Below are 20,063 nucleotides of genomic sequence, written 5' to 3'. Positions count from 1 at the left end.
TTTGTGGATGGTCAAGAATCCTGCTAATTGTGGGGAGGACAGAGATGGGGAATATTCCAAATTGGCTGAAGACTAGCATCTGTGATGCTGTGGTCCTCAGGAGGAGACTGAGATGAAACAACTCTATCCTTCTGACTGAAGATGAATATAAATTCTTCAGCCTCGTCTTTTGCATTGATGTGTTGGGCTTCCCCATGCTTGAAGGTAAGTGCTTGTGTGAAGCCTACACCTTGGGTGAGTTGGTCAACTTTACTGCTACCAATCATGATGCGGCAGGACTACAGAGCTTAGCTTTGATCTTCTGGTTGTGGGATCATTTAGCTTAATGGTAATGTTAGAGTGGGAAATATGTTAGGTTGGTAAATTGCTGCTGTTGGGTCACACTGCCTCACAGATGTCCAGTTTTGAATTGCTGGATCTGTTTGCAAACTATTCCGCTTAGCATGGTGATTGTGCAACACAACACAATGGAGGGCATTTTTGACGTGAAGATGGTACTTTGTCTCCACAATTACCGTGCAGTGATTACTCCTGTCAGTGCTGCCAATGGATAAATACATCTAAAACAGGCAGATTAACGAGGTTGAAGTGCAGTGTGTTCTTCCCTCTTGTTGATTGCAGTAGACCCAGTTTAGCTGCTACGTCCTTCAGGTCCCACCTCAGTCAGTAATGGTGCTACTAAGCCGATGAGCGATGAACATTGAAGTTGCCCATCCGGAACATACTCTGTGCCCTTGCCACCCTCAGTGCTTCCTCCAAAGATTGCTCAGCATGGAGGAGAAATGATTCTTCAGCTAAGGGGCAGCGGGTGGTAGCTGCTAATCAGTAAGAGGTTTCCTTGCCCATGTTTGACATGATGCCACAAGATCTAATTAGATAGTCAATGTTGATGCCTCCCAGAGAAACTTCCTTTTGACTGTGTATCACTGTGTTTCCACCTCTGCCAGGCCTCTCCTGCCGGTGGGACAGGACATACTCAATGGTGGTGATGGTGATATCTAGGGCATTTTCTGTAAGGTATGATTCTGTGATTATGACTATGTCAGGCTATTGCTAGCCTAGTCTGAGGGGCTGTTCTCCCAATTTTGGCTCAAACACCCAGATGTTAGCTAGAAGGACTGCTGCACTGCATGTGCCATTAGCCTTTCCTTGAAAGGTCCATCCATTTTCATTCCTATTGTCTCTTCTGTAGCAGTTTGACACAAATTGAACTGCTTTCTGCGGCACTTCAGAGGATAATTAAGAGTTGGCCACATTGTTGTGGATCTGGAGTCACATATGGGCCAGACTAGGTAAGGAGAGTAAAATTGCTTCCCGAAAGTGAACTAGATGCGTTATTATGATAATCAATTCATGGTCTTCATTACTGAGACTAGCTTTGAATTAATTAATTGAATTTAAATTCCATCAGTCAGTGCAGTGGGAGTTGAACCTATTTTCCCAGAGTATTTTGCCTGGGATGGTTCATCTTGTGAAATTTCCACTCTACCGGCCCCTCCCCAATAAACATGGCAGCGGTAAGGGAAACTTCATAATCATTTAGATTCTTGATTAGCACGGGGGTGTAAGGTTACTGAGTGGGATGGGTGGGAATGTGAAGTAATCTAATCTGTCATGATCTTACTGAATGACGAAGTAGGCTTAAGGAGCCCAGGGAGTCCCGAAGAGGTTCACCAGACTGATTCCCAGGATGGCAGGACTGACATGTAAAGAAACACTGGACCAATTGGACTTGTACTCACTGGAATTTAGAAGAATGAGGGGATCTTACAGAAGCGTATAAAATCCTGATGGACTGGATAGGCTAGACGCGGGAAGAATGTTCCTGATGCTGGGCGAGTCCAGAACTAGGGATCACAGTCTAAGAGTAAGGGGTGAGCCATCCAGGACTGAAATGAAGAAGAATTTCTTCACTCAGAGAGTTGTGAACCTGTGAAGTTCTCTACCATAGAAAGCCATTGGAGCCAGTTCGTTAGATATGTTCAAGAGAGAGGGAGTCATGACCCTTGAGTCTAAAGGGATCAAGAGGTATGGAGAGAAAGCGGGAGTGGGATACTGAAAATGCATGATCAGCCATGATCATATTGAATGGTGGTACAGGCTCGAAGGGCCGAATAGCCTATTCCTGCACCTATTTTCTATGTTTCGAGGTGAATAGCCAGCTTACTTCAGCTCTTAATGTGTATGCATTTGATCATTCAGAGTTGCACCTACTTGTATTGAATGGCCCTTTTCTTCAGTTCACCTCTGACTGTGCCAAGTGCTGAGGCTGGAACCCGAGCGTGAACCTCACCCTGAGGTTGAATTCCCTCCAGGATCTGGGGCCTCCATAAATCAATCTGTGCAAAATATCACAACAGCGCAGCTCGTGAGTCAAATGCGTCTCTGTAACCATAGGGAATGGCTCACAGAAATCTATCTCCATCTCTGTGGGTCAGAGGGATAGTTTGGCAGGGAAGTGAGCTGAAACCCGCTCTCATGGAGATCGCTGTCAAGCTAATGCTCGCTGCTCACCTCTGATACCTCAATGAAGTTCAAACCCTATCAATCTCACCGAAGCCCTTCAAAATTCCACCCATCCAATATCCTCCTGTGTTTTTATTCCCCATTTAATTCAACCTTAAGTTTGAATTTGACTGGGGTGCCTCAGTGCCCAGACATGAAGCCACCACATGGCTTCATAGGTCACAGAATTGTTACAGTGCAAATGGCGGTCATTCGGCCTATCGCGTTTGCGCAGAAGGCAGATACAATGAGAGTCGCAGTTTTTTTCCCTCCTGGGTGGTTGGTTGACCTAGCTTTGGCTGAGAAGAACCCAAATTAAAAGGGCCACACTGGAATGGTTATTCAATTGGGTATTTTCTTTGTTGAGATTGTGGATAGCAGAGGGAGGTAGCAGAGAAGACACAAAAAGACAGAGGCAGACAGATGGAGAGACAGGCTGAGAGACACGAGACAGTCGTGACAGAGAGAGAGAGAGAGATACAGGTGGAAAGACAAGAGAGAGAAAAACAAATAAGACAGACATTCAGGAGAAGGAAGTACAATCGGACAGGGACAGACAGACAGAGGCAGACAGAGAGAGAGAGACTGACTGTGAGAGACATAGAGACAGATAAACAGGGGTATGCTCACAGACAGGATTGAGACATACGAGAGAGAGAGAGAGAGAGACTTACAGAAAGACAGGAGAGAGAAAAACAAGAGACTGGCAAACCGAAAAATAAGAGAGAAACAGGCATAGGTGAGAGATACAGGCAGACGGAGATGGGCAAACAGAGAGAGAGAGAGAGAGAAAGAGAGAGAGACAAAGAGACAGGCAGACAGGAGAGAAAAAAACAGTCCAATACAGACATACAGAGGCAGATGGAGTGAAAGATTATGTGTGAGAGAGACAGACCGATAGACAGACACAATTGAGAAAGAATTACATATCAGGCAGCTCGGCAGAAATTTAAATCATGGACTGATTTCTTAAAGCATTGTTTTCAAATCTCCAGATTGCTTTTGAGATCACTGGAGGATTGATGTTGATTCTGGCTGTTTCAGGACAGATTCACAAGGCTTCCCCCTCCAGTCGTGATTAGCCCTGATAACTGTCAGCGTCATCTAAAATGTTGCAATTAATTTGAATTTGGATATTTGGTATATGCACTTTAAGGTTATTGATGTTAATGGGAAACTTAAGGCTAGTAATATCTTAAAGCAATAGTAATAAAAATGTATCCGTCCTGGTTTGCTGTGTCTTGCAGCTCTCGATTGTCTGAAGATCATTGTATTCTATTCTAAGGTTCAGAAAATTTAGTCACCACTGACATAGATCGTCAAGAATTGTTAACAATAAACGATGATAATGCGATAACTTCATATCTTTTATCTGGATCAGTAAATATTTAACTACCAATTTCAACATCGCATGACTATAATCATCTTGTTTTAAGTCAGACTCAGAAAACTTGATTTATACATTTCACAATGCAAGGGAGCCCCATATATATAATGAAAAAATAAAACTTTGTCAATCTTTGCAATTACGAAAGTCTATGAGGAAAAAGCAGTGGGGTGAAACTAATTGATCTTTAATAAAGTCCCACGTGTGAGACTTGAGTATACTATCAAGACTGACTCTTTAATGCCTACTGGGAGATATCAGACTGCCATCTTTCAGATGAGATATTAAACTGAGTCCCAGTCTACGCTCTCGGTTTGTCATGATAGTGTTACAAGATGGACTGTCAACTTTGGACTGCCATCATCCAATTTTAATCAATTGGACTTTCATGGACTGATATGGAGACAATGTGGAATTGAGGTAAACGATCAACCAAGATCTAATTGAGTGATGGACTAAACTTGATGCGCTTACTCCTCTTCTCACATTCCAGTGAAATGGTTTCAAAGAGGGGAAAATGCTGATTTAAAATTGGTCACAGGGAGGACCTGACCACATGTTGAGGCATGATTCATAAATCCATCATTAAGAAGAACCAGGCCGAACTGAAATTAACACTTTCACCAAACAGGACTCAAATCAGTCAACCTGACCCATATCTCAGTGCTCACCACACTGCTTCCCATTGTCACCCCAATGTGATGCTTGAACATTATCCAGACCCACCACAGGAGTGGAAGACATCTGTGAGAGTAGAGGATGATGTGCCTCTGAGACTGGTGGATGCAACAAGGGAGTGAGTGAGACCTTTAAGAACAGAAGGGGGAAAATCTGTTTAGCCCATAAGGTTTTAAGGAAAAAGCACCTACCTTCCCTTTAGGGCTCTTTTCGGACAGGATTGAGACCTACAAGATTAGGCACTTAGGCCATGGCCATTATTTAAAAAGCTGTGAGATTTAAAGGAGCCTCACAGCTGTTAGAACTTGATCAGAATGGCAGCTGACCCCATGGACAGCATGACCCACAGTTTGAGAAAAACTGCTGTATCTCCTATTTGCTATACATCCTTATAAGAAGTTCTGGTCTTGGAGAATAAAACAAGAAACCCATGTCTATCTCATTTGAAAACAAGGAATTCAGACATTGGAAAACACAAACTAGCTGTATTTCAGGGAGCTGCTTCTGGGCAGAGCAGAGGAGACTGATTTGTGACTGGAGTGACCTGGAGAAATCTCCCTCTCCCAGACGATTGAAGGATGAGCAAACTGGAAAGAAACAACTCCTGAGAATTCAAAAAGAACTACAATATTAATGGCTACCATGGACCCTGGATATCTCTAGCTAACCGTGATCTCTGGTTAAAATCTGACGATTCAAGAACACCCTAAAGACTTTAAACTGTAGATTCTTTGGTGTTCTTTTTGTACTCGATGCCATTCCCTTTTTTTTAACCTTTTGCCTGTCTTTGTGTGTGCGTTTGATATCATGTCTTTCTTATTTTTCTCAGGGTTAACAAGTGATAACATTGCTCTTCCTTTTACTCAAGAAAACCTTGTAATTGGCTCCTTATTTGTTTCTGGTGAATCTTTGTTGTAGCAGACTGAGAAAGTTGGGAAGAGAAGAGCTGATCCAATTTACTTCTCCTCACCTGATTGTAACAAGGTGGATATTAAAAGGTCCCTGGGGCATTAATTTAAGCAGAAGGTGGGAGACCTTTGCATAAATTGGCGAATAGCTGCCACTAAAGCAGACAACCTGATCGTTGTAAATGCAGCAAACTTTTTATTAATTGGCATCTATGTGACCAGGATTGTGACAGTTGATCAAATATTCCAGTTGATCAGGAGGTCTATATAATCAATGCAAAAACCCACATCAAGTAATAGAAATGTAATGTGGGGGTATACACATCGCTGTTACACTTTATCTACAGCATGAATCACTTAAATAACAATGTAACTTTGCCTTAAATAAAACTTACCGGCAGAGAGCCTTCTCATTTGCACCCTGAACTGACAACTTGGGCATCGCGGTAGATTGCGGTATTTGAGGAGAAATTGACTTGAAATTGAATCAACTGTTGATATTTCATGTGGCCATTCGATTGAACAGCAAGTATATTTACATTGAGGTAGATAAATTTAAAAACTGTGATAATTGGACAAAATAATATGGTAAACTTCGCTGTATTTGAGGTATATAATTTATTGAGAGTGCCGTCTCATTAAAGTGCCGGTAAAAACAAAGTTTGCTGTATGTACATATATATCACATGGTAGGATTCACTCCACCATTTCATAAGCAGTAATAAAGGCCAAGACAACATTGTGGAGACAATGTTAGGATATTGTATTAAGTGTATTGGGAGTGGACAATGAGCTGAATGATAACAAGGCAGAAACGCCAGAGACTACCTAACTGGAATTAAAACCAGAACACTAGCCAAACAGACTCATTGCTGAACATACCCAGTCGTTTTCCACGAGTTGTCTCAGAAACTGCACCTGCCCGAAATCCCTAGGGAGGAGTCGGAGCATTTGGTCCCTGAAATGAAAGACAAAATTCCTTTATCTAACTTTGGTTTCTTCTTGTATTTAGCATGTTGCCTAGACAACAGTGTTACATTTCTATGGTGTGTTTAGAAGGATAGATTGAAGGCTATCCTCCTCAGGGAAGAAAAACTTGAGAGGAGAGTTGATAGAAAAATGATCAATAATCATGAGGAGCTGCATTTTTATGGAGCCAGGGAGACTCTGTGAAAGTGTGAAAATGCATTATTCCCTACCCCATTCCCAGCACCTCCAACTTCCACCCAGGGTGGATTATGGGTGTGATCTGGTTTGGGAATGTCCACATTGCACTCCAGGCCTGGCTGGCTCCATTGCTTGGTTAGGCATGTTGGTTCGTGGTATCTCAGAGGTACCATGAATCACTATCTGGATGAGGGAACCTTTTGAAATGTAAGTTCAAAATATCCACTCCTTTCATGTTCTCGTGGAATTCCATGAGCCCCATACTCCATATGCCAGGTTATGACATTTCCATGCACATTCATTTCTAATATACCTTATGAGAACCAATTGATCTCACAGTGACAATAGGGTACATTTAAGAAATTTATGTTTAAAACATTGGTGTATTATTGTCCACTTTCTTTAAAATATTTTCATGATAGCCCAGTAACAATGCCAGTCATTTGGACCTTTTAAAGTCAACAGCAGAAAATGCAAGCACCTGAAACCTCTTTACTTGTGTAAATTACCATTGCCTGATTTCCAATTTTTTTTGGTTTAGCTCCCTCCCTCTCTTCCTCCCTTCCCTCTCTCGCCTTTGTTTGTCTGCATTTCCCTTGCTGGGCATTGTAATAATTTGATTAATTGGAAACATGGATGATCTTTTGGTGGTGGATAGTTGATGAAAAGTATAACTTGGTAGTGGGAAGAAAGGTTGTGTGTGATAACTCAAAAGGAAAAGAAATCAATTGTTTGATAAATAGAATAGATCGGAGAACCAGAGCAGTCAATCAAGCAATATTTTCCCGGGGGTTGGGTGGAGGTGATAGTTTGGGGGTGGGGCAGCTGTTTCAACAGTCATATAGATGTCTGGGCTCTCAGCACAGAATAGTTCTTGAGAATTCATTAGGGTGTTGAAATAGCTACACTCTGAGGAAAACATTGTTTTGTTGGGAGCTCTGGCTCTCTGATCTACTCTGTTCATTGGGCTGTGCTTATTTACATATACTAAAGTGGTTTCAAGTGCTCACAGTTTCTGCTGTTCATTCTTTAAAGAGCCTGAATGAGTGACACTTCTTATTGGGCTGTAGTAAAAGGATTCCTTTTAAGAAACACACAAATATCTACTTCATTCCTTCTAAACAGAGTGTATGGTTTGTGAATGGGTATGGTTGCCATAACCTGGCGTGGATGGTGTGAAGGTCCATGGGGGTGGGTGGAGAGGCACAACTTAGCATGGAGGGTATGAGGCACCAACCAGGGGGATGGATTGATGTATAACGTTAAAAAAAACATCAATTTAAGATGAACGGCAGAGGGGTCAAAGATAACATTGGAAAATATATTTCCATCCGGTGGATGGCTGGGGTCTGGAATGCACTACCCAAGAAAGGACTTTGAACAAGGATTTGGATGCATACCTGAAGGGATGATACTTGTAGGTTTAGGGAAAAGGGCAGGGGAGTGGGACCAGCTGGGTTGCTCTTCCAAGGAACGAACTGACTCGACAGGTCAAATGGGCTCTTTTTGTGCTGTGAGCGTTTCTATAATTCGAAAATGTCCTGAAGTACTTAAGAGGAGCTTTATCAAAATGTGTGCCTATTGAGCTGCATAAACAAGATAAGTGACCAAAAGCCTGGCAAAAAAGGATGATTAATTCAGGAGGGAAATGTAGAGAGGTGCAAGTGTTTTGGGGAAAGAATTTCAGAATCTAATGCATGGCTGCTAAAAGGAATTGATTAAATTTGGGGACTAACAAGAGGAATGGAGGAATGTCAAACTCTTGAAAGACTATAAAGCTGTAGAAGGTGAAAAATAGAGAGAAATAAAGCTATGGTGGAATTGGAAAGCAAGGATAAGAATTTTAAAATTGATCTTTACAAATCCAATGCAGGTTAGTGAGATCAATGATAGAACAATGACAGGGTTTTGTATAAAGTTATAGAATCCATATAGTGTGGAAGCAGGCCTTTCAGTCCATTGAATCCACACCAACCCTCTGAAAAGCATCCTACCTCATCCCTGTAGTCCTACATTTCCCATGGCTAACCCACCTAGCCTGCACATCCCTGGATGCTATGGGCAATTTAGCATGGCTAGCCACCTAACCCCACACATCTTTGGACTGTGAGAGGAGACCCACGCAGGCACGGGGAGAATGTGCAAATTCCACACATGCCTGAGGGTGGAATTGAACCCAGGTCTCTGGTGCTGTAAGGCAGCAGTGCTGACCACTGAACCACCCCAGGTCAAGCTTATGAAGGGTGGAACAAGTGGTAAAAGGTGTGAAGTCTGACTTTGTGATATACAATTGAGACGTGATGTAGCAATTCAAAAAATTACATGATCTTGACCTCACTTGTAATGCTGTGGAAAGACGAAGTGATAGTAAGACTTTCTTTTTAAAAGATGATAAGCTTGATGTTTTTCCAAACTCTGTAAATGCTATTCTTTAGCAGCATAGAAAAACCAAGAAGATCTTAGGCCACCAAGAGAGCGTTGGAATATCGAACTGTCTCACCAAGTACCATGTTGTCTGGACCCGCGTAATATTTAGAATTGGGCTGGCTGGTAACATTTTTGCTGAATACGATTTGCCTAAACCCATATTCTTCACCCCATAATGTTAACCAGAAAGCTGTTTTCTTTTGTAATTTGCCTACATTTCTAGGACTGTGTCGCTGCTTCCCTTGAAATATTGACAACTGGTGTTACGCTGCTACACAGACTGGATCTCCCTGTGGAGCCCCCGTAGATCCAGGACTAACCCTGGAGCCTCCAGAGGTTGGAGGTTAATCTCTGGGGCACTTCCGCCAACAACACACGAGAGAGAAAAAAAAATCACAGGGTCATTAACAGCCGATTCTTTCCTTTTCTTTGAACACTTTTGTATATTGCACTGGAGTTGGTAAAAGTCTGCTTGACGATTGGCCAAAAATGATCCAACTGGGCAGCCATAGGTTTGTACCCTTTCCCCACTGGCCTGGATGAGGCGTTATGCCACGACAATGAGTGTGTTAGCTGATCGGAAAGGGTATCAGGCAGGTTGCAGTATGAATGGAATGGGAGATCATGTGGCAAAACTTCCAGGAACATATCCAATTGAGTAACACCAAAGGAGGCCATTCAGCCCATCAGTCCATGCAAGCTTGCTGTAATTCACCTAAGAGCAATTCACCCAGTTCTACTCCCCAGCCCTGTCCCTGTGATGTGCAAATCATTTTCCTTTGCAGGCCGGCCACATCATTTTTCCTCCTTTCTACGTGGGGCAGGTATGGCCAATTCACATCCAAGTGGACTCAGATTGGATTTGATTTGATGTGAATTATTATTGTCACGTACCCAGATACAGTGAAAGGTATTGTTTTAAGAGGCAAATCCAGGCAAATCAAGCCTTAAATAAGTACATCAGAGTACTAGAACAAAATGCAGAGTATAGTGTTGCGGCTATAGAAAAGGTGCAGGGAAATATCAACTTTAATAGCTGAGAGGTCCATTCATTAATTTGGTCAGCATGGACGAGTTGGGCAAAAGGTCTGTTATCATGCTGTACAACTCTATGTCTCTATGATAAGTCTGATAACAGCGGGGAAGAAGCTGTTCTTACACATGTTGGTACATGTTTTCAAACTTTTGTACCTTCTACCCAATGGAATAAGTTGGAAGAGAGTATAACTGGGTGAAAAGGGCCTATGATTATATTAGCTATTTTCCCAAGGCAGCAGGAAGTATAGATGGAGTCAATGGATGGAAGGTTGGTTTGCATGATGGACGGGGCTGTGTTCACAACTCTGTAATTTCTTGTGGTCTTGGGACAGAGGCGTTGCCATACCATGCTGTGATGTATCCAGATAGGATGATTTCCACGGTGCATCAATAAAAAATGGTCCTTGTGGACATGCCAAATTTCCTTAGCCTCCTGAGGAGGTAGAGGCATTGATGTGATTTCTTGACCATAGCATCAATGTCGCTGGAATAGGACCGGACACATTAGGGCTGAACCATCCTGCTGCAAGTTACTTTTAAATATGTTGTCACACTTTACATCCATGAGTTAGCTTTTAGTTATCCATAATTCTTTACACAGAGCATGCTTAGGATTTTAGGCCACACTGACAAAGAGTGGGGGGGTGGGGTAGGGAGCAGATTCAGTCAGAGCTCTCCAAGGGAAATGGAATAATCGTCCAAAGGAAAATGATTTGCACAATACAGGGACAGGGCTGGGGAGTGGAACTGGGTGAATTGCTCTTGGGTGAATTACAGTGAGCTTGCATGGACTGATGGGCTGAATGGCCTCCTTTGGTGTTATAATCATTCTATGATTGGATTTGTCATGCCTTCACCTTTGTTTTCCTGCCTCTGTTGCCCGTCTACAGCCACAGAGCAGCTGTCATGGGCCCTTCAGTATTGTGAAGAGTGAATGTCAATGACTGCCCCTCTAACTTTGACTGCCCTTCCCTAGGGAAGAGCGTTTGCTTCTGCATTGTGCCTCCCTAAAGTGACAGAACTGAATGATCAGGAACTTAGTGCAGGGTGGCTGCTCCTGGCTGCTTTTCGTTCAATGCCGAGTGAGCTGTTAGCGTCATCGCCCACAAACAGATCAGTTTTGTGCAAGAAGAACAACAGGGGAATCTTACAGGAGATCACAGCAACGTGGGCTATGGCAAGATTTGTGGCAGAATCGGGAATGATGAGTCTAGACATCGAGATCGTCCCACTCCATCTTGTAGGATTTTCAGAGGTCGTGTAGCCAGATTCTCGTGAGGCCAGTGGTGAGATGCTAATTGAGAGGGACTAACGATTGTTAAATGCCTTGATATGTCATATGTGATATACATAAATGATCTGGAGGAAGGTATAGATGGTCTGATTAGCAAGTTTGCAGAAGACACTAAGATTGGTGGAGTAGCAGATAGTGAAGGGGACTGTCGGAGAATGCAGCAGAATATAGATAGATTGGAGAGTTGGGCGGAGAAGTGGCAGATGGAGTTTAATCCAGGCAAATGCGAGGTGGTGCATTTTGGAAGATCCAATTCAAGAGCGAACTATACGTTAAATAGAAAAGCCCTGGGGAAAATTGATGCACAGAGAGATCTGGGTGTTCAGGTCCATTATACCCTGAAGGTGGCAACGCAGGTCGATAGAGTGGTCAAGAAGGCATACGGCATGCTTTCATTCATCGGACGGGGTATTGAGTACGAGAGTTGGCAGGTCATGTTACAGTTGTATAGGACTTTGGTTCGACTACATTTGGAATACTGCGTACAGTTCTGGTCGCCACATTACCAAAAGGATGTGGATGCTTTGGAGAGGGTGCAGAGGAGGTTCACCAGGATGTTGCCTGGTATGGAGAGCGCTAGCTATGAAGAGAGGTTGAGTAGATTAGGATTATTTACATTAGAAAGACGGAGGTTGAGGGGGGACCTGATTGAGGTCTACAAAATCATGAGGTATAGACAGGGTGGATAGCAAGAAGCTTTTTCCCAGAGTGGGGGACTCAGTTACTAGGGGTCATGATTTCAAGGTGAGAGGGGAAAAGTTTAAGGGAGATATGCGTGGAAAGTTCTTTACGCAGAGGGTGGTGGTTAGCTGGAACGTGTTGCCAGCGGGGGTGGTAGAAGCGGGCACGATAGTGTCATTTAAGATGTATCTAGACAGATACATGAATGGGCAGGGAGCAGAGGGATACAGATCCTTGGAAAATAGGCGACAGGTTTAGATAGAGGATCTGGATCGGTGAAGGCTTGGAGGGCCGAAGGGCCTGTTCCTGTGCTGTAATTTTCTTTGTTCGTTGTTCTTTGTCACAGCCTGCCTCGCTAATATTCAGCTGCTCAACTTATGAGACTCACCCAACCAGTTAGACATTGGGAAAACTCACCAAGGAAACCAGAGTGTGTACCTGGCTCCAAATCACCTCCATGTTGCCTGCAGCCCAGCATTGGCTGAATGCACTCCTCTTCCGCCGACATTGGCATCCAGCATCTGCAAACCCATCATGACCATCCTAGCACTTCTGCTATACACTGGCTATGTGCTCTGGTAGCACAGACTTGCATTGCAGGGCACAGTGTGCACTGAGCATTGAAAGGCAAAAGCGGAGACACTTGGTGCAAACGGACAGGCTGGACCAGGCGCTCGGTCACTTAGCAACAACCTGCAAACTCACAGCATCATGACCTTGCTTTGCCTTGCCAATTAACGCTGTCACACAAACAAGCAGCTTACCTTGCTGCTGTGCAGCCATCAGCCCTGGGAGTGTATGTTGTGCTATACAATGTCAATCTCGCATTTGCTCCATGTGCCAGCAGCTTACATGGTAGGCACACTGCGTGTGTGCAGCAAATGGGCAGCTGTGTCTCAAAATCTTAGGTGACTGGTCCTCAATGAAATTCATGGAGGCATCCATCAGTCAGGGGATCCTGACACGACAAGGCAAGTGCAGCCTCCCTTACCCGTCTGCGGATTTGGCTACAGTCAAATAGATATCTGCTGAGTAGCGATTTGATGTGGGAACAGCATGTGGTAAGATGAAAGTGGGCGGGGGAGATGCCATGAGCCAGCGTTGGTAATTAATGCTGTGAGTTTGGTAAACCAGGGTGAGGAAACATGCCAAGTCTCTTGTGAAAACCCTCCAACAAACCCAATGCGATGTAGACTTAACCAAAAAAACATATGAATCAGCAGTGGCAAGATTCACTGGCAATGTCTGGGAGCTAATGTTTGTTCATTAACACGCACTGGGTAGACCAGAGACTTGTTAAGTGGGTAGATTTGCCAGTGAATTATTCAAACACACGTCCTCATAGTCAGCTGATGCACCTAAGCATACCAGGTGGTCTATAGAGAGAGAGAGACAGCAAAAAGAACTGGTGCTCAGAAACACTTACCAATCAACAACATACTGTTTGAAGTGGTGTTAATGAGGAACTGATTGTGGACATGAATTAAATAAGGGAAAAGTACAGTTGATTATTCAAAAGTTACTCAAGGAAGAGACAGCGAAGGTGTTCGGTTCAACATTCGATCCATCAAGCTTCCAATCACAGTCACTTTGGTCAAGTTATGGCAAGATCCTATCAGTAGCTAAATCAGATGGACACTTACCTACTTCTAATGGTATTATGCACCTGGATAGTCCCATGGGATTTGTTGCATCAACCCAAATGACCTGACAATACTCTGGTTTAACATTTCAGCTGTAGGGTGCTACCACCAACAGTGTTGCACACCCTCAGCACTGCATGGCAGCGTAATTTAGATTATAGCTTCAAACATGCCCAGATGTGGCAGATCATTGTCACTGGGTAGTAAATTCCACTGCGCCTAAGGATTTTCGCTGTAGTTTATTGACATTAGTCAAATACTGACAATCTTCTTCACTGATAATGCAACAGTAATATTTGATTGACTTACCCATCATATCGCGCCTGGAAGCTGTCTGTGATTAGTGGGATTAACCCCAGGATACAGATGCACCTTATCCACCATTTCATGATTATTCAAACTCACTGCACCTTCACAAACTCCCAAAAAGGGACTTGGGAACTAAGAGCTGTGCAGAGCACACAGTCTGATAAAACTGTCTTCCGCAACACCCGCCCCACGCCCACATTCTTAACCCACAAATAACCACCCTGCAGCTTCTTCACGTTGTAAATAAAGTTGATGAAAGCCGAGATTAATTTCAGCTATGTGGGAGAGGTAGGAAAGCTATCCCAGCTCTACTTAGAGGCAGAAAATTTTCAGGGAGATATAATACACATGATTAAGATTAGAAATTTTAATGAGAGGGTGGAACTGTGTCATTGGTAATAGAATTTGAAATGATGGGCAAAATAACCAGTGGAGAGATGAAATGTTTTTTTTTCTGAACACAGCACACTGTTACCTGCAATACATTGCCAGGTGCAAGTGCAAAGTCTGTGGCAGCTTTCATAAGGGAATCGGACAAATATTTGGAAAGGAAAAGCTTTTGGCTGAGAAAATAAATCAGGAGATTGGAGTTAATTAAGCCATGACCCAGCCTCTGCATTACAAAGTTGTGGTTTAATTCTTGCTCCAGAGGTTCAGCACAAACTGCAAGGTGGCACTTCAGTGCAGAATGGGGAGTGGGGGTGGTGGTTAGGCAACACGTTTCAGAGTTAACATTCAACCAAGAATTTGCCTGCCCTTTCAAGTGAATGTAAAGGTTTCCATGGCACTCATTTTGAGGGAGAGTAGGTTATTGCTGGGTTAAGAGTTGCTTGATAGCACTATCCACAGCAAGTTCTGTCACTTTGTTGTTAATTGTGAGTAGACTGATGGAGTGCTAATTGACCAGATTCTATATGTCCTGATTTTTTAAAGATAAAAGATACCTGGCAACTAATTTGGGTAATTATAGAATTCCTACAGCGTGGAAGCAGGCCATTCAACCCATTGAGTCCATGCAAGCCCCCTAAAGGGCATCCCACCCAGATCTAGCCCACTGCCCAATCCCTATAACCCTGCAATTCCCATGGCTAATCCACCTAGCCTGCACACTATGGGCAATTTAGCATGGCCAATGCACCTAACCTGCACATCTTTGGGCTGTGGGAGGAAACCCACGCAGACACGGGAGAAAGTGCAAACTCCACACAGACAGTCGCCCAAGGGTGGAACCGATGCCAGGTCCCTACTGCTGTGAGGCAGCAGTGCGAACCACTGATCTATCCTTTGCCTCTCCCTCACAAGCACTGTCCAGAGAGCTTGCTGGGTCCCACAACACCATTACCTAAAAGAACAGACACCATGATTGTGAATAAATAGGAATTAGCCAACAGGCAGGCACATTGACCCAGCCTCTCAGAGTGCAAGCTCATTCAGAGCTCTCCTATGTGCTGTCTTCATCTGAGTCCCATGCAACAGTGTCTGTTTGCCTCCTTAACCTCCATGATACCTGGCAATTGCACCATCCTTTGCCTTACAACAGAAGGGGTGAAGAACGATAGTGAGTGTGCTGGCATTGTGTTTGGCTAATGGGCTCACTATAGCTGATTACCTGGAGATATCTGAAGGCACTAGGAGATTGCTGTGAGTTTTGCAGCACCGATAAGGGTGTGAGGGTGAGGGGGAGAATCTGGGGTCAGGCATGAGCTCTAGCACGTGACTGATGGGGGCGTGCACTTTTTAAAACTCTTTCACATGGAGTGGCCATTGCTGGCTAGGCCAGTATTTATTGGCCATTACTAATTACAAGGAGAAGGTGGTGGTGAGCTGCCTTCTTAAAGTGCCGCTGTCCTTGGGGTGCAGTAGCACCCATAATGCTGTCAGGGAGGAAATTCAGGGATTTTGACTCGGCGCCGCAGGTGGAACGAGTGATATATTTCCAAGTCAAAGTGGTGAGTGGCTTGGAGGGGAACTTGCAGGTGGTGATGTTCCTATGTATCCATTCCCCTTGTCCTACCAGATGATAGTAGTTGGTCATGGGTTTGGAAGCAGCCTTGGTGAGTTACTGCAATGTGTCCTGTGGAGGCCAGGTCATTGAGTATATTTAAGATGGAGATAGATAGGTTCTTGATTGTCTAGGGGATCATGGGTTACAGGGAGAAAGCAGGACAATGGTGTTGAGAAACCTATCAGCCATGGTTGGATGGTGGAGCAGACTCGATGGGCTGAATGGCCAAATTTCTGCTCCTATGTCTTATGGTCTTATGGTCTACCCTGTAGATGGGACACACTGCTGTTGGTGATGGTTGGGGTGGCATGGTGTCTCAGTAGTTAGCATTGCTTCCTCACACTGCCAGGGGCCTGGGATTGATTCCTGCCTCAGGCGACTGTCTATTTGGAGTATGCATGCTCTATGTGGGTTTGCTCCGGTTTCCTCCCACTGTCCAAACATGTGTAGGATAAGTGGATTGGCCATGGGAAATGCAAGGTTACAGGGGTAGAGTAGTGTGGTGGCGGGGTAGATCTGTGTGGGGTGCTCTTTGGAGAGACATCACAGACCCAATGGGCCAAATGGCCTGCTTCCACACTGTAGCGAGTCTATGATGATGGATGGGGAGCTAATCAAGCGTGCTGCTTTGTCCTGGATGGAGTGGAGTTACTTGAGTGTTGTTGGAGCTTTAGATAAGTGGACAGTTTTCCATCACACTTCAGACTTGTGTCTTATAGACAGTGGACAGACTGGGGAGTAGGGAGGTGAGTTATTCATCACAGAATTCCTACCTTTGGACTTTCTCAAGTTGCCACAGTGTTTGTTTATGATGGCTCACTCAGTTTAGTGTCTGCTCAACGGGAGCCCCCACAATGTTGATTGTGAGGGTCACAGTGATGACAATACAAGTGAATGTCAAGGGGTGATGGTTAGATTCACTTTTGTTGGAATTGGTCACTGCCTGCAATAAGGTTATTTCTGAGGCACCAATTTTAATTTGAGGGTTATCAGCTGGACTTTGTCCAGGTCCCGTTACAATCAGATATGACTGCTTCAGTATCTGAAGGATCATGAAAAGAATCCACACCGACTTTCTGGAGACCATCCCACCCAGGCCCGCTCCCCTACCCTATCCCTCTAACTATGCATTTCCCATGGCTAAGTCACCTGAACTGCACATCCCTGAACACGATGGGCAATTTAGCATGGCCAATCCACCTAGCCTGCACATCTTTGGACTGTGGAAAGGAAACCGAAGCACCTGGAGGAAACGCACACAGTCATGGGGAGAATGTGCAAACTCCACACAGATGGTTGCCTGAGGGTGGAATCAAACTCATGTCCCTGTGAGGCAGCACTGCTAACCACTGAGCCACTGTGCCATCCTGAATATTATATAGTAATCAGTAGACATTCCATTTCCGACATGATGATCAAGGGAAGGTTGTCGATGAAGCAACTAATGATGGTTGGAAGATTGTGCTTGCTTTCAAGAGACCGCCTGCCTTTAAAAAAATGGGTTGGCTCTACTACAGGATTGACAAACAATATTGTTGGTGCTTCCTGATCTGTGCAGACCATACAGGCAGTATTGTCAAAAGGAGACCAGCACTGAGGGCACAGATTTCTGTGCAAAAATCCTGCAGATGAAGTGGGTTGTTCAAGTCTGTGTCTTACACATTTGATCTGAACAGGTAAGGTCATGAGATGAATCCCAATCCTTGGGCCCAGAAACGAGCAACTTTGAAGCTCAAGTTTTTTTTTAATCCTTCAGAAATGTAATAGTAAATATCTATTGGTCCTCTCCCCCACCCCTGCCAAGGTTAGTGTTGAGACCACTCTACTTTTGGATTTATTGTTTGAAATAGAGACAAATTGCAGCAACCTTTCATTTTGCACTCATCAGGACAAAACACAAGAATGCAAAATTTTCTAACAATCACAACAATTTAAACCCCAAAAGAAAGACCAACTCTAATTTGTCAAGGTGTTACAATGGAACACAGGCAGGCAATTTTCTGCTAAACTTGAGACAAACAGGAATAGGGTTGTAATGATTGAAGCCAGGTAGATCTTATTGACTATGAGATCCTTGACTAGGGCTGTTAACTCTGGGCCAATCAGGGAGCCCTGGCTGACAGATATAAACAGGGGATTCAGAAACTCTCCTGACTTCAGGGACTGACTCCAGGTTGGCTTGTCACAGCCAGTGTCCTGTGCACATGTAAATAAAGGGTGACTTGGTGAAGGGATATCAGCCTCTGTGCAGTTATTTCAGGGGCAATGCTGACTCAGCAGCAGTACGCAAGTGCTGTGTTCTTTTTATGTGAAAATAGAGGTCTCCCTCTCAGTGTCTATATATTCCAAATGACCTCCCAGTTGTAGGCCACAAGCAGTCGTGTGTATTGTCTATACTCTGGCTGCTATGCACCTCTTCACACTATTTGAGCCAATTGATAAGTTACCAGGTCAAGAAATTTATTTTTAATTGTCCCTGAACATCCAATGGTAACCTCTAATCTATTGCATTGCTATAAGGGGATTTTCACACACCGAAACACTTTATCAAATTGTACCAGTTCCAACCAGCTTTATGTAATTAGAAGTATGCAAGCAAACCAAGGTTACAAAGTTCACTTAGATTGTGAATTATTATGTTTTGACTTATACAGCTGTAGAATTTGAATACATAGCTGAATTCTTTCACGAAGGGTAATTCTAAGCCATGATTTCTTTTCACAGCGGTACCCACTATGTTGCAATCTTCACAATTCCGATCAGGGCTCGAGAGCTGTCTACCTGGATATGTCAGAGAAATGTGGAATGAGAGGACGATCCAGTTGTTGTAACCTGTAACGGATGGAACAAATGAAAGGCAGTTCTGCTAAGGGAATATCTGAAGTTAGGAATGAAATTTCCTTAAATATAAGGGCATCATGGATGAAAATCATTATCCACGTCATAGCAGAGGTTTATCAGGAAAATGAATGCTTTCCTGTAAGACTGAAAATGGGAAGGAGGGGGTTGCATTTCATGGGACGTAGGAACCAGCGCAGGAGCAGCAAGGGTCGGAACTGACGTCTAAGAAGACAGCTAATAATAAAAGTGAAAGACATGGCAATATGCAGAACAGAAGATGCCAAATAATCTCTGGAAAATTAATTATTGACGTGAGTGGAGAAACAGATATCTGGGGATAGTGGTGCATAGATCACAAATGATGGATTTCCAAAAAGCCTTTGATAAGATAACACATTTTAGACTCACGATTAAGGTCAGGCCACGCCAAATTAGGGAACTAAAATTAAAACAGATAGTAAATTAGGTTACAAAACTGAAGAGTTAAGTGTTCAAGGTTGTCACTCCGACTAGCAATAAGGGAGAAATGGTATTCCTCGGGGATGGGTGCTGGGACCACCATTATTCACCAACTATGTAAAGGATTTGGACTCAGGAATTGGAAGTACATTGGGTAAAATCCTGTTAAAATGTGGGGTCTTAGCAGCTGCTGGAGAGTTGGTGACAAACTATCCTGCCACTTGCAGGGAAGGCCTGCCAAATTGTACTTATGAGGCCGGTAACCTTGCTCACTTGGGATCAAAACCTCAGGCCAGGAGCCAACAGAGGAAAACTGAACAGGCTGGAGCTCTCTTCTCTAAAGTAGATAGAAATGAAACATGTTGAGATTTGAAAGATTACAAATGGTTTTGAATGGGACAGATGTCAACTGAGGGCCTTAAACATAGTTATTGATATATCTAGATGGAATTCAGAATAGGGGGTAATTGGAACTCAATAATATGAAGAGTATTTGAGGTGAATAGCACTGACACGGTTAATGGGAAGCTAGATAAGTAACTGAGGAGGAGAGGAATGGAAGGATATGTTGATAGAGCTAGATTAAAAATTTGATGGGAGGTGGCACATGTGGAACATAAAGACTGGCATGGACAAGTTGGACCAAATGGTGGTTCTGTGCTGGAATTCTTTTGTATTACTTGATGATTTTGCTTGATTCAAAAGAGTTGTGTTCATTGCC

At 43.7% G+C, this 20,063-nt stretch overlaps 1 protein-coding gene across 1 annotated transcript in view; it reads right to left on the bottom strand.

The window, feature by feature from the left end:
- Window positions 1-14,180, bottom strand: part of LOC109910743 (carboxypeptidase O) — a 34,873-nt gene extending 20,693 nt beyond the window's left edge. Inside the window, exons 1-3 of the mRNA XM_048599202.1 lie at window positions 14,038-14,180; window positions 6,361-6,436; window positions 2,215-2,339 (exon numbers count right to left, since the gene is read on the bottom strand). Of these exons, the coding sequence (XP_048455159.1) occupies window positions 2,215-2,339; window positions 6,361-6,436; window positions 14,038-14,117 (281 nt within the window). The 5' untranslated portion in view covers window positions 14,118-14,180. The remainder of the gene's footprint in view (window positions 1-2,214; window positions 2,340-6,360; window positions 6,437-14,037) is intronic.
- Between the last annotated feature and the right edge of the window lie 5,883 nt (window positions 14,181-20,063).

The sequence above is a fragment of the Rhincodon typus genome, chromosome 7 (assembly GCF_021869965.1).
Source record: "Rhincodon typus isolate 14 chromosome 7, sRhiTyp1.1, whole genome shotgun sequence".
NCBI lineage: Eukaryota > Metazoa > Chordata > Chondrichthyes > Orectolobiformes > Rhincodontidae > Rhincodon > Rhincodon typus.
The sequence above is the reverse complement of the archived record's forward strand: the minus strand, read 5'-3'. Positions and strand labels throughout refer to the sequence as shown.